Source organism: Alexandromys fortis, unplaced genomic scaffold, assembly GCF_014885135.2.
Source record: "Alexandromys fortis isolate MF-2015 unplaced genomic scaffold, M_Fortis_MF-2015_v1.1 scaffold_222, whole genome shotgun sequence".
Classification (NCBI taxonomy): domain Eukaryota; kingdom Metazoa; phylum Chordata; class Mammalia; order Rodentia; family Cricetidae; genus Alexandromys; species Alexandromys fortis.
The window spans coordinates 1,932,418-1,945,256 of record NW_026068108.1 but is presented as its reverse complement, the minus strand read 5'-3'; the positions used below and the strand labels follow the sequence as shown (position 1 = coordinate 1,945,256).

General features: G+C 41.4%; 1 protein-coding gene across 9 annotated transcripts in view; it reads left to right on the top strand.

The window, feature by feature from the left end:
* The window catches only part of Agbl2 (AGBL carboxypeptidase 2), a 60,895-nt gene that overhangs the window by 24,067 nt on the left and 23,989 nt on the right, over positions 1 to 12,839 (top strand). For all 9 annotated transcript variants that reach the window (XR_007589020.1, XM_050124307.1, XM_050124308.1 and 6 more), the window contains 2 exons: positions 966 to 1,748; positions 3,385 to 3,541. Coding sequence is in view for 8 of the 9 variants with exons in the window: in XM_050124307.1 (XP_049980264.1) it covers positions 966 to 1,748; positions 3,385 to 3,541 (940 nt within the window). In the remaining variant the exon portion in view is untranslated. The remainder of the gene's footprint in view (positions 1 to 965; positions 1,749 to 3,384; positions 3,542 to 12,839) is intronic.

Below are 12,839 nucleotides of genomic sequence, written 5' to 3'. Positions count from 1 at the left end.
ACAGGGTTTCTCTGTGGTTTTGGAGCCTGTCCTGGAACTAGCTCTTGTAGACCAGGCTGGTCTCAAACTCACAGAGATCCGCCTGCCTCTGCCTCCCGAGTGCTGGGATTAAAGGTGTGCGCCACCACCGCCCGGCTATATAAGAATTCTTAAATACAATCTTTTCTCATTTTACATGACTATCCCTGTTCCCACTCCTTCCCCTCCTCCCGCTTCCTCCACCTTCCCTCCACCCCATCTCCCCATCCACTCCTCAAAAAGGGTAAGACTTCCCCTGGGGAGTCAACAAAGTCTGACACTTCACTTCCAGGCAAGACCAAGGCCCTCCTCCTTATATCCAGGCTGAGCAAGGTGTCCCTCCAAAGAGAATGTGCTCCTAGACGCCAGTTCAAGCACTAGGGATGAATCCTGGTCCCACTGCCAGTGGCCCCACAGCCTGCTCAAGCCTCACAACTGCCCCCCACATTCAGTTGGCCTAGTTTGCTCCTATGTAGGTTCTCCCACTGTGAGTCCAGAGTCAGTGAGCTCTCAGTAGTTTCTGTGGGTATCACCATCATGGTCTTGACCCCTTTGCTCAAACAAGATTTCCCTAACTTTAAAAAGCCTAGATAACCCAGGCTAGCCTCAAATCTCTGTATAGCCCAGGATGGCTTGCAAATTATGATCCTCCTACCTCAGCCTCCCAAGTGTCTGGATTGTAAGTATGTACAGCTCACAGAGAGACTGGAAACTTTCTCCTCAATCCCACACAAAGTTTCCTTTTGCAAGTTTCACCAGTTTCTTATGTGATTCAGAGGAGTGGGTAAACCGGAAAGGACACAATTGCTGTGGAGGCAGCTGCCGCCACAATTGCTGTGGAGGCAGCTGCCGCCGGTCCATCTTCACAAGGAGAAAACAATGTTGCCCTGGGTTTGCTTTGAGGGGAAGGTGATGGGGTATAGAACATTTTTTTCTTTTCATTGCAGAGGCGTCTATGAGTACGAACTCACCTTGCGAACTGACCTCTACACAGACAAACACACCCAGTGGTTTTACTTTAGAGTTCAGAATACCAGAAAAGACGTCACCTACCGCTTCACCATTGTGAACTTGCTGAAGCCCAAGAGCCTGTATGCGGTGGGCATGAAACCTCTTATGTACTCTCAGCTGGATGCTGCCACCTACAATGTTGGCTGGAGGAGAGAAGGCCAGGAAATCAAGTACTACAAGAACAACACGGGTGATGGGCAGCAGCCCTTCTACTGTCTCACCTGGACCCTTCAGTTTCCGCATGACCAGGACACTTGCTTCTTTGCACACTTTTACCCTTATACTTACACTGACTTGCAATGCTATCTCTTGTCGATCGCAAACAACCCCATCCAGTCTCAGTTCTGCAAGCTCCGAGCTCTATGCAGGAGCCTAGCTGGGAACACGGTCTACTTGCTCACCATCACCAGTCCATCCAGGACCCCTCAGGAGGCAGCTACAAAGAAAGCTGTGGTGTTGAGTGCCAGAGTCCACCCTGGAGAAAGTAATGGCTCCTGGATCATGAGAGGATTTTTGGACTTCATCCTTGGCAACTCCCCAGATGCCCAGCTCCTCAGGGATATTTTTGTCTTCAAGGTGATTCCCATGCTAAATCCAGATGGAGTGATCGTGGGGAATTACCGGTGTTCATTGGCTGGAAGGGACTTGAACAGACATTATAAAACCGTTCTTAAGGATTCTTTCCCTTGCATTTGGTACACCAAGAACATGATCAAAAGGTGAGACCTCTTTGCTGATAATTCTGTGAATGCTATGAGCCTCAATACCAGCTACTCCTATCTAGGAGGAGGATGGTATGGCTTTGGAGAGTCTTGGACTATGGGTACATTTTTAGACATTTAAATCACATCAGATCTTTAAAAGAACATGAGGCATGCATCAGCATATCTGAAGGAGACCCCCCCCCCCCCGCATAGCAGGGGTTCCTTCTCAGGCCCCACATAACTACCTTGGTAGCTAGCTCTAGGAATGTAATCTAATGGTTTTTAGCAACACAGGGAACTGGGGAGGAGAGAGAGGCCTGCCAAAGCCACATGCTAGAGTGGGCTAGTCCCTTCGATATCAACCATTTCACTTGCCTCCCCCACCCCTCTGGAATTGAATTTAAGGCTTAACACATGCAAGGCAAGCACTCCGTCATTGAGCTATGTTCTCAATTTCATCTTATCTTGTGAGACAGAATGTCTCACTGAATCAGTGGTTGCACTGACTGGCTATCGAGCCCCTGGGATCTGTATACCTCTTCAACCATCTTCTCCATGTTGAGGTTTTAGGCACTCACCACCATGTTCAGCATTTATATGGGATCTGAACTCAGGTCCTTGGGTTTGCATAGGAAGCACTTTTCCAACCGAGCCCTCTCTCCAGTCCAGTTATTTCATGTCTGTGTTTGATGCAGGGCCTGGTGTGGAATGTAGACCAGACTGGCCTCAAACCAGATTTGTCTCCCTCTGCGGGGATTAAAGACTTGTGCCACCATGCTGGGTTCAGTTCTCTCTCTCTCTCTCTCTCTCTCTCTCTCTCTCTCTCTCTCTCTCTTTCTTTTTTCCTTCCTTCCCTCCTCTTCCTTCTTTTTTCTTTTTCTTCACTTCTTTCTCTTCCTCTTCCTCCTCTTCTTTCTTTTTGAGACAGAGTTTCTCTGTGTAACCCTGATTGTCCTAAAACTCACTCTGTAGACCAGACTAGCCTTGAACTCAGATATCTGCCTACCTCTGCCTCCTGAGTGCTAGAATTAAAGGTGGGCTCCACCATGCCCGGCCACTTGTTTCATTTTTAATTCAAACAATTGGATGGAAAAGGTCAGGGAAATTTTGCTATTCATATAAAACTGTAATCATAATGAAGCTAGCAGTGTTTAAGTTGGAAGTAACAGATACTATGATCAGTACTTTACACATTGGCCCTTTTAATGTTCCCACTAGCCCTATGGGCTAACACATGGTCAATATCCTCTGTTGCATGCAATAAGGAAATTGAGTTCCAAAACTTTGGTATAACTTAAAGTCTCAGAGCTCACAAGCAGCAGGATAACTATTTGGACATAGGATCTCTGACTCCAGGATTTGAGTCCCCTAATATCACCAAATTTTGCTTCTAATGAAGATAAAGTAATAAGTTAGCTTGCACTTTTCAAGCCTGTGTGGAAGCAGCTTGAAGCTATCGGATACTAGCACCCATCTTAAAAGAGCTTCCATTCCACTATAGGCAAACACATAGCAGATAAGATACCAATGCCAGTTTCTAATCACACCTTTGTGAACAGATGTGGGAGAACTGGTTTACCATTGACTGATTCTGGGACCACAGGTAGAGAGTGATTTAATTTCTTGAGTTTGGATGTCTGTTTCTCAATAGACTTCTGGAAGAAAGAGAGGTTCTCTTGTATTGTGATTTCCATGGGCACAGTCGCAAGAACAATATCTTCCTGTACGGCTGTAACAGCAACAGTCGGAAGCACTGGCTGCATGAGCGGGTCTTCCCTTTAATGCTAAGCAAGAATGCGCCAGATAAGGTAAGAAGTTTCCGGCTGAGGAACAGAGCGCACTTCCTGGAGAAAGCATCTCATTTGGCTCATTGTGATTAATGTTATTGTCTTTAGTGAATTCGGAACCTAGGTGTCAAGAATTAAAGTATGGCATAAGAATTGCTAGTTCAAGGACTAGAAAGATGACTCAGGGGTTAAGAGCACTTTGTTGCCCTTGCAGAGGACCCAAGTTCAATTCCCAGAACCCATATGGTGGTTCATAACCATCTGTAACTCCAATTCCAGGGGTTCTGATGCCCTCTTCTGATCTCTGAGGGCACCAGGCACACACACAGCACACATACATACATCCAGACAAAACACTAAAGACTTTTCTGTTTGATCCATGCTGGGGATGAACATTGTCTTGTTTGTCCTAGCTACTGAGCCGAATCTGCAGAAATGGCAAACCTACTCTTGTTTGTTTCCATAACAGAGGACAACTGTCAGGAGTTGTCCTCCCCGTCCTCCCTGTGGTACCAGGGCTAAAATCGGGTCATCAGACTCGGTGATCCATCTTGCCAGCCCATGGCAGATCTGTAAACCTAGGGTGGTTCAGTGATTGCTCACTGGGGATAGTGTTGAGTGTCTTTGCGTTTGGCGTCAGCCTGGGCCTGTAAAGACGGGCAGGTGCTTCATCACCAGCTACATCCCTAGTCCTTGAATTTCTTTCTGTGGTTATGGAGATTTTCCAAACTCAGATTGTGCTGATGGAGAACAACTGTGTATATGCAATAAACTACTGAATTATGTACTGATGTTTTTTAATTTTGGAGTTGTGTTTTTGCTTGTTTGTTTGAGGCATAGTCTTTATCTGTAGCCCTGGCTGCCCCAAATTCTCTGTTTAGATCAGAGCAGTCCTCCTGTCTTTGCCTCTCAAGTACCAGGATTGTAGATATGCACCTCCATGTAGACTGAGTTATATACATTGTCTATTTAACTGTGTAATTTAAACAATTAGTTTTTAATTTTTTATTGATATTTATTGAGCTTTACATTTTTCTCTGCTCCCCTCCCTGCCTCCCCCCTTTTCCCTCCAGCTCTCCCCCAAGGTCCCCATGCTCCCAATTTACTCAGGAGATCTTGCCTTTTTCTACTTTCTACTTCCCATGAAGATTAGATCTATGTAAGTCTCTCTTAGTGTCCGCGTTATTGTCTAAGTTCTTTGGGATTGTGGTTTGTAGGCTGGCTTTCTTTGCTTTATGTTTTAAAACCACCTATGAGTGAGCACATATGATAATTGTCTTTCTGTGTCTGGGTTACCTCACTCAAAATAATGTTTTCTAGATCCATCCATTTTCCTGCAAAATTCAAGATGCCGTTATTTTTTTCTGCTGCGTAGTACTCCATTGTGTGAATGTACCACATTTTCCTTATTCATTCTTCAGTCAAGGGGCATTTAGGTTGTTTCCAGGTTCTGGCTATGACAAACAAAGTTGCTATGAACATAGTTGAGCACATGTCCTTGTGGCACAATTGAGCATCCTTAACAATTAGTTTTTTAATGTGTAAATTATTTCAATAAAAAAATGGTGGGTGGGGTTCTTTGACTGCTGGCCCTCACCTCCGTCAGTACAGTTATTCCTTCTTTAAGATCCCAGCAGACCAGCTGAGACACCCAGCCTTGTGGGACTTTCCATTTATAACTAGCCATTGTTGGGCTGCAGCCTTATCATCATCATCATCATAACCACCACCATCTGTGAGCTGGCAGCCCAAAGGAAAGCCCAATGACAGTATTTCAATAGTGTTCTGGAATGCCAAGGCCCCAACAGCTTGAGTCCTGGAACTCTGAGTAGAAGTGAGCACAGGAATAAAGAAAGGACAGACACTTACTTGTAAGTAAAGCCAGGATCAGCTATCAAAACCCTAACTAGGTTCCCAGCAACCATATGGTGGCTCACAACCACCTGTAATGAAATCTGGTGCCCTCTTCTGGCCTGCAGGGACACATGCAGGCAGAACACTGTATACATACTCAATAAATTTTAAAAAAGAAGAAGAAGAAACCCTAACTAGGAGCGACAGCCAGGAGTGTCAAGTGACCACTGGGAGTGACGACAGCAGCTGCTTCCAGAAGCTGTCATAAGCTCCTCTGGAATAAAGCACCTGTGTCCCAGCCACCAGCCACTACCATTCTCTGTATGAGATACTCCACCACTGAAGCAATCATTGGAACCTCAGACCTGCCTACTCCTCGATGAGCAATCATTGGAACTGTGGTCCCACATGTACCTGGAGGAGTGACCGCCAGAGCTATGGCCCCACCTGCACCTTGAGAAACAAACATCTGAGCCTTGGGCCTGACTGCACCTAGAAGAGTGTTCAACAGAGCCCCAGTCCCCAGCTATACCAATTGGAAGAAGAGGGATCCCCTGAAACACAGGCTCCACCTATACAGATTGGAGAAAGAGATGGGTAGATTATAAGGTAAGAATACATTCAACAACATAAAGAGCAATACGGCGCCACCAGAAACTTGTGGTACTACAACAGACCTGACCATCCCAACGCAGATAAAAATAACTTTATGAAATTTATCAATTTATGATTGAGGCCATTAAAGAGAAAACAAAAAAATTCCCTTAAAGAAGTTGAGGAGAAGACAATCAAAAAAATTGGAAGAAATCAACAAATCCCTTTAAAGAAAAGCAAGAAAAATCAATCTAACAGGTGAAAGAAATGGTTCAAGACTTGAAAACTGAAATAGAAGCAATCAAGAAAACACAAACAAAGGGAATTATGGAAATGAAAAATTTGGGTAAATGATCAGGAACCACAAATGTAAGCATAAACAACAGAATACACGAGATATAAAAGAGAATCTCAGGAGTTGAAGATATGATAGAGGAAACAGATTCATCCAACAAGTTCTTAACCCAAAATATCTAGTAAATCTGGGACACCATGAAAAGTCTAAACCTAAGAATAATAGGAATAGAAGAAAGAAAAGAAGTTCAACTCAAAGGCACCGAAAATAAATTTAAAAAAATCATAGAAGAAAAATTTCCCAACCTAAGGATATACCTATGAAAATACAAGAAGCTTACAGAACACCAAATAGTCTGAACCAAAAAACATCCCCTCACCACATAATAATCAAAACACTGAACATACAGAATAAAGAAAGAATAATAAGGGCTGCATAGGAAAAAGACCATGTAACATAAAGGCAGACCTATCAGAATTACACCCAACTTCTCAGTGGAAATAATGAAAGCCAGAAGATCTGGACAGGTGTTATGCAGACACTAAGAGACCATGGAAAGACACAGGCTAACAGATTGGATCTGAAAACAGAAACCATCCTTCTGCTGCATACAAGAAACATGCCTCAACCTCAAAGACAGGCATTACATCTGAATAAAGGATTGGTAAAAGATTTTCTAATCAAATGGACCTAAGAAAGAAGCTGGTGTAGCTATCCTAATATCTAACAAAATAAACTTCAAATAAAAATCAATCAAAAGAGGTGAAGAAGGACATTTCATATTTGTCACAGGAAAAATTCATCAAGAGGAAACATCAATACTGAACATCTATGCGCCAAATACAAGGGCACCCACATTTGCAAAATGTTGTCGTGGTTTCTGTCCTGCCCAGTTCCCACAGTTGTTAAGTTCCAAAGAAATCACACAGAGGTCTCCATTAGTTATAAACTGATTGGTCCTTTAGCTCAGACTTCTTATTAACTCATAACTTATATTAGCCCATTTTTCTTGTCTATGTTAGCCACATGGTTCAGTACCTAATTCAGTGAGGCAGTCACATCTTGCTTCTTCTGTGGCTGGGTCATGACTGCAGACTAGGACTTTCTTCTTCCCAGAATTCTCCTGTTCTTATTGACCTGCCTCTACTTCTTGTCTGGTTGTCCCGCCTATACTTCCTGCTTGGCTACTGACCAATCAGCATTTATTTAAAATATAATCAACAGAATACAGACCATCATCCCACAGCAGTGAAAGAAACACTACTAAAGCTTAAATCAAACTAATAGTGGGAAACTTCAACACTCCACTCTCACCACTGGACAGGTCAGTCAGACAGAAAATTAACAGAGAAATAAGGGAACCAACAGATGTTATGACTCAAATGGACTTAACAGACATCTATAGAACATTCCACTCAAACATATAAGAATATACTTCATAAGAATACACCTCATAAGAATATTCCTCATGGAATCTTCTCAAAAACTGATCATATACTTGGTAGCAAAGCAAACTTGAACAGATTAAAAAAAAAAAGTGAAATAACCCCATGTATCTTATCCAATGACCACAGCTTCAAAGTTAGAATTCAACAACAATACTAATTTCAGAAAGCCCACAAACAAATGGGATTTGAACAATGCTCAATGGAATCACCACTGGGTCAAGGAAGAAATAAAGAAATTAAAGACTTCCTAAAATTCAGTGAAAGAGACTATACAGCATACCCAAACTTATGAGACACAATGAAAGCAGTGCTAAGAGGAAAGTTCATATCACTAAATGCCTACATAAAGAAGCTAGAAAAATCCCACACTATCGAGTTAACAGATAGTATATATAAGTGATCCCCAAAATTCTACCAGGGAACTCCTACAGCTGATAAACACTTTCAGTAATGTGGCAGGATACAAGATCAACTAAAAAAATATCAGTAGCCCTCCTACATACAGATGATAAATGGGCTGAGAAAGAAATCAGAGAAACATCACCCTTCACAATAGCCACAAATAGCATAAAATATCTTTGGAAATCTCTAACCAAACAAGTGAAAGACCTATATGACAGAACTTTAAGTCTTTAAAGAAAAAAATGAAGAGGATATCAGAAAATGGAAAGATCTCCCATGTTCATGGATAGGTAGAATAAACATAATAAAAATGGCAATCATACCAAGAGCAATCTACAGATTCAATGTAATAACCATCCAATTCCCAGCACAATTCTTCACAGACCAACTTCATATGGAAAAACAAAAAAATCCAAGGATAGCCAAATAATCCTGTACAATAAAGGAACTTCCAGAGGCATCACCATCCTTGACTTTAAGCTCATTATAGAGGGCTATAGTAATGATAACAGCTTAGTATTAGCAAAAACCAGACAGGTGACCCAATGGAATCAAATTGAAGACCCTGATATTATTCCACACACTATGAACACCTGATTTTTGACAAAGAAGCTAAAATTATACAATGGAAAATAGAAAACATATTTACCAAATGGTGCTGGCATAACTGGATATCAACATGCAGAAGAAGAATGTAAATAGATCCAAATATATCTCCATGCACAAAACTCAAATCCAAATGGATCAAATAATTCAACATAAATCCAGCCACACTGAACCTCATAGAAGAGAGAGTGGAAAGTAACTTTGAACACATGGGCACAGAAAACCACTTCCTGAACATAGCACAGACACTGAGGGAAACAATTAATAAATGGGACCTTCTGAAACTGAGAAGCTTCTGTAAGACAAAGGACACAGATAACAGGACAAAATGGCAGCCTACAAAATGAGAAAAGATCTTCACCAACCCCACAACCCATCAACAGACAGAGGACTGATCTCCAAAATATACAAAGACCTCGAGAAACTAGACATCAAAATACCAAATAATCCGATTTAAAAAATGTGGTGCAGATCTAAACAGAGAACTCTCAACAGAGAAATCTCAAATGGCTGAAAGGCACTTAAGGAAATAGTCAAGGTTCTTAGCCATCAGGAAATGCAAATCAAAACAACTCTGAGATACCATCTTACACCTGTCAGAATGGCTAACATTAATGACAGCTTATCTTGGAGAGGTTATAGAGTAAGGGGAGCACTCCTCCATTGCTGGTGGGAGTGCAAACTTGTACAGTTGCTTTGGAAGTCAGTATGGCAGTTTCTCAGAAAACTAGCAATCAATCTACCTCAAAACCCAGCAATAGCACTTTTGGGCATTTATCCACAGATGCACACTCAAACCACAAGGACATTTATTTAACTATGTTCATAGCAGCATCATTTGTAGTAGCTAGAACCTGGAAGCAACCTGGATGCTTCTCAACCAAAGAATGGATAAAGAAATGTGCTACATTTATACAATAGAGTATACAATGGAGCGGTAAAAAACAATGACATCTTGAAATTTACAGGCTAATGGACAGAACTAGAAAAAAACATCCTGAATGTGGTAACCCAGACCCAGAAAGACAAATATAGAATGTACTCACTCATAAGTAGATATAAATTATAAATCAAAGGATAACCAGCCTACAATCCACAACCGCAGAGAAGCTAGAACCCTTATGCAGAAACAAATGGAAGCAGATTTAGAGATCCATGTAGTAGGAGATGGCTTGTTTGCTCCCAGCCACCCAGACCCAAAATAATTACACAGAAACTATATTAATTACAACATTGCTTGGTCAATAGCTTAGGCTTCTTATGAACTGACTCTTATATCTTAGATTAACCCATTTCTATTATTCTGTGAATCATCATGAGGTTCTGGCTGCTGGTTAGTGACTTTCTCTTCAATAGCTACATGGCATCTCTCTGACTCTGCCTTCTTTTCTCCTCTATCTCTGCTTGGAATTCCTGCCTGGCTCTATTCTGCACTGCCATAGGCCCAAAGCAGCTTCATTAACCAATGGTATACAGAGGGGAATCCCCCACATCACCTCCCCTTTTCTGTCTGAATGAAAAGAAAAAAAATAACTTTAACATAGTAAAATTACATTTAACAAAACATGCATCAACAAGAATTATAGTTACAATATTTAGTCCATTCACATTTGATAAATTAAGGAAAATATTCTATCATCTATCCTATCTTTGTGAGTCTAAAGTTTTATATCTAATTTATTGTTTATAACTATCTTTCTTTAACTCCATCAAAGACTCCAGAAGGATATATTACCTAAATAAAGAGGAAGTGTATTGTAAGCAACTTCCAAAACTCTAGAATTGACAGAGACATCCTGTTGCCTGGACAGTCACCCACAGTTCATCTGTACCGTTGGGGCATCCACCTTCAGCCCACAGGCCCATAGTATCTGGCAGACTTTTCCATGAAGTAGGAAATTTGATGATCTCCTATGTCTTGCATTGGCAAAGTTTATCAGTTGCTTTCTTCTGTGTCCTGGAAAATGCCTGGCAGTTCTTTCATTAAGCAGAAACTCTGAAGGACTGTCTCACCTTTAGGCAAGTTCAGCAGTCATTTTTCTATGGGTCCTACATGCCCAGGTTTTACAGCATACCATAAGCAGTCCATGTAAGAGCAGTTTTTTGCCCAAATGGCTAACCAACTCCATAAGGAGCCTCTTTGTTTGATGCCCATCTTCCTCTTGAAGTAGATTGGTGTTTCCAGGTACAGATAATGTCTCATTGTTGAGAAAAGTCTAAGTTCTTAAAACAGTTTAAATCCCATATTCTGTTAGTCTTTGAAAGGTTTGAAGAATATCTACCCATCTAAAATGTATATCTGTAAATCTAGAAAACCTAACTAACATGACTACAAGTTTGACAGTAGATGACTATCTACTAACCTGTTTCTTAATTATATATTACATTTTTAAATAAGCTGCACAAACACAATACCTTAAACAAGAACAGAAATACATGTATAACAAAATCAGCCTTAAATTTGTATCAGTAGGCCAAGATCCACACAAATACAAAGTATTCATCTCTATATAATATTCCCCTTTAAATGTAAATAAACATTCATAAATAATATTTGGAAATTTGGGCATAGTTTTCTCTAAACTGCTTTTTGCTTTTTGTTGGGCAAAGTATTTGGGGGGTTTATGATCTTGGTCCATCAAAACACATTAGATTAGTCTGGATTCCACAGGATCTCATCCTCTGTGGAAACAAAAGCAGAACCTCTTTTCCAAAGCAAGATATCCTTAGACCCAAATTTTGAAGTTAATATACCTTTAAAATATATATGTTGATTTAGCTTAGCAGCCTGTACAATGTCTCTCTGTACTTAGCTCATTAATAGTCAAAAAATTTAAAGCAAACCTAGTAATATGCATAATCCAGACTCTGTGTATTTTTCATCTTTATATGGCTTATTTTTCTTTACTCCTTTAATCTGTGGCTGTCTGGATGCTGTCTCTTTAAAGACTCTGTTTTATTTTTTAAAACCATTTATTATTTTTATAACTGCCCATTTTTTTTATCTCTCCCAGGCCTCTGTACATTTTTAAACATACTATTACCAGTTCAGAGGTTTATTTTTGTCTGAATCTGTCTTTATTGTATATCTGTAATCATTTTGTGACCAGGAACACCTTTTTTTTTTTAATGGTAAATGGGCATGGCTAAGACTAACTCTGTGGTTTTGCCTGTTGGCTCTGCCCAGTTCAATATGGAGGAACCATGTTTACTGCCTCTGACAGCCATGCACACCGCCACAGCTCCAGGGTCACAGAGTGGGTGTATGTCACCATGAAGCAATTTGTAACATGTTGCTCACAGCCCCCTGAAAGAGCCAGAGCCCTCCCTTAAAGAAGCCACTAAGCCTTTTCAGTCACTGGGCTGAGCTCCTGAAGTGCAATGAAAGAGAGGGAGGAGTGATAATATGAACAAGTGGGTCAAGACCATGACGGGAAACCCACAGAATCAGGTGACTGGTTTAGTGGGAGCTCACTGACTCTGCACTGACAACTGGGGAACCTGCACAGGACTGAACTAGGCCCCCTGAATGCAGGTGACAATGATGTAGCTTGGGCAGTCTGTGTGGCCAGGATCTAACCCTAATGCATAAACCGACTTTGTGGAGCCCATTGTCTGTGGAGCGATAACTTGCTTAGCCTAGGCACAGTGTGGGTGGGGGAGAGGGCCTTGGTCCTGCCTTAAGGAGGTGATAGACAGATTTAGCTGACTTCCCAGGGGAGGCCTTATCCTCTCTAAGAAGTGGATGGGGAGTAGGGTGGGAGGAAGGTGGGGGAAGCGGGAGGAGAGAAGGGAGAGGGAACAGGAACTGCTATGTAAAAATTAATTAATTAGTTAATTAATTAATTAATTAATTAATGGTGGGTGGGTACATGCGTGTGGGCACACACACACGTAAGCATGATTAACTCATGCTCCACCACTGAGCTAAAAAATATCTCAAGATTTATTTATTTATTTATTATTTGGTTTTTTGAGACAGGGTTTCCTCTGGCCATCTTTGGAACTCATTCTGTAGACCACAGTCTGGTCTCGAACTCAAAGATCCTCCTGCTTCTGCCTCCAGAGTGCTGAGACTAAAGGCATGCGCCACCACCACCCAACAATAATTTTTAAAAAA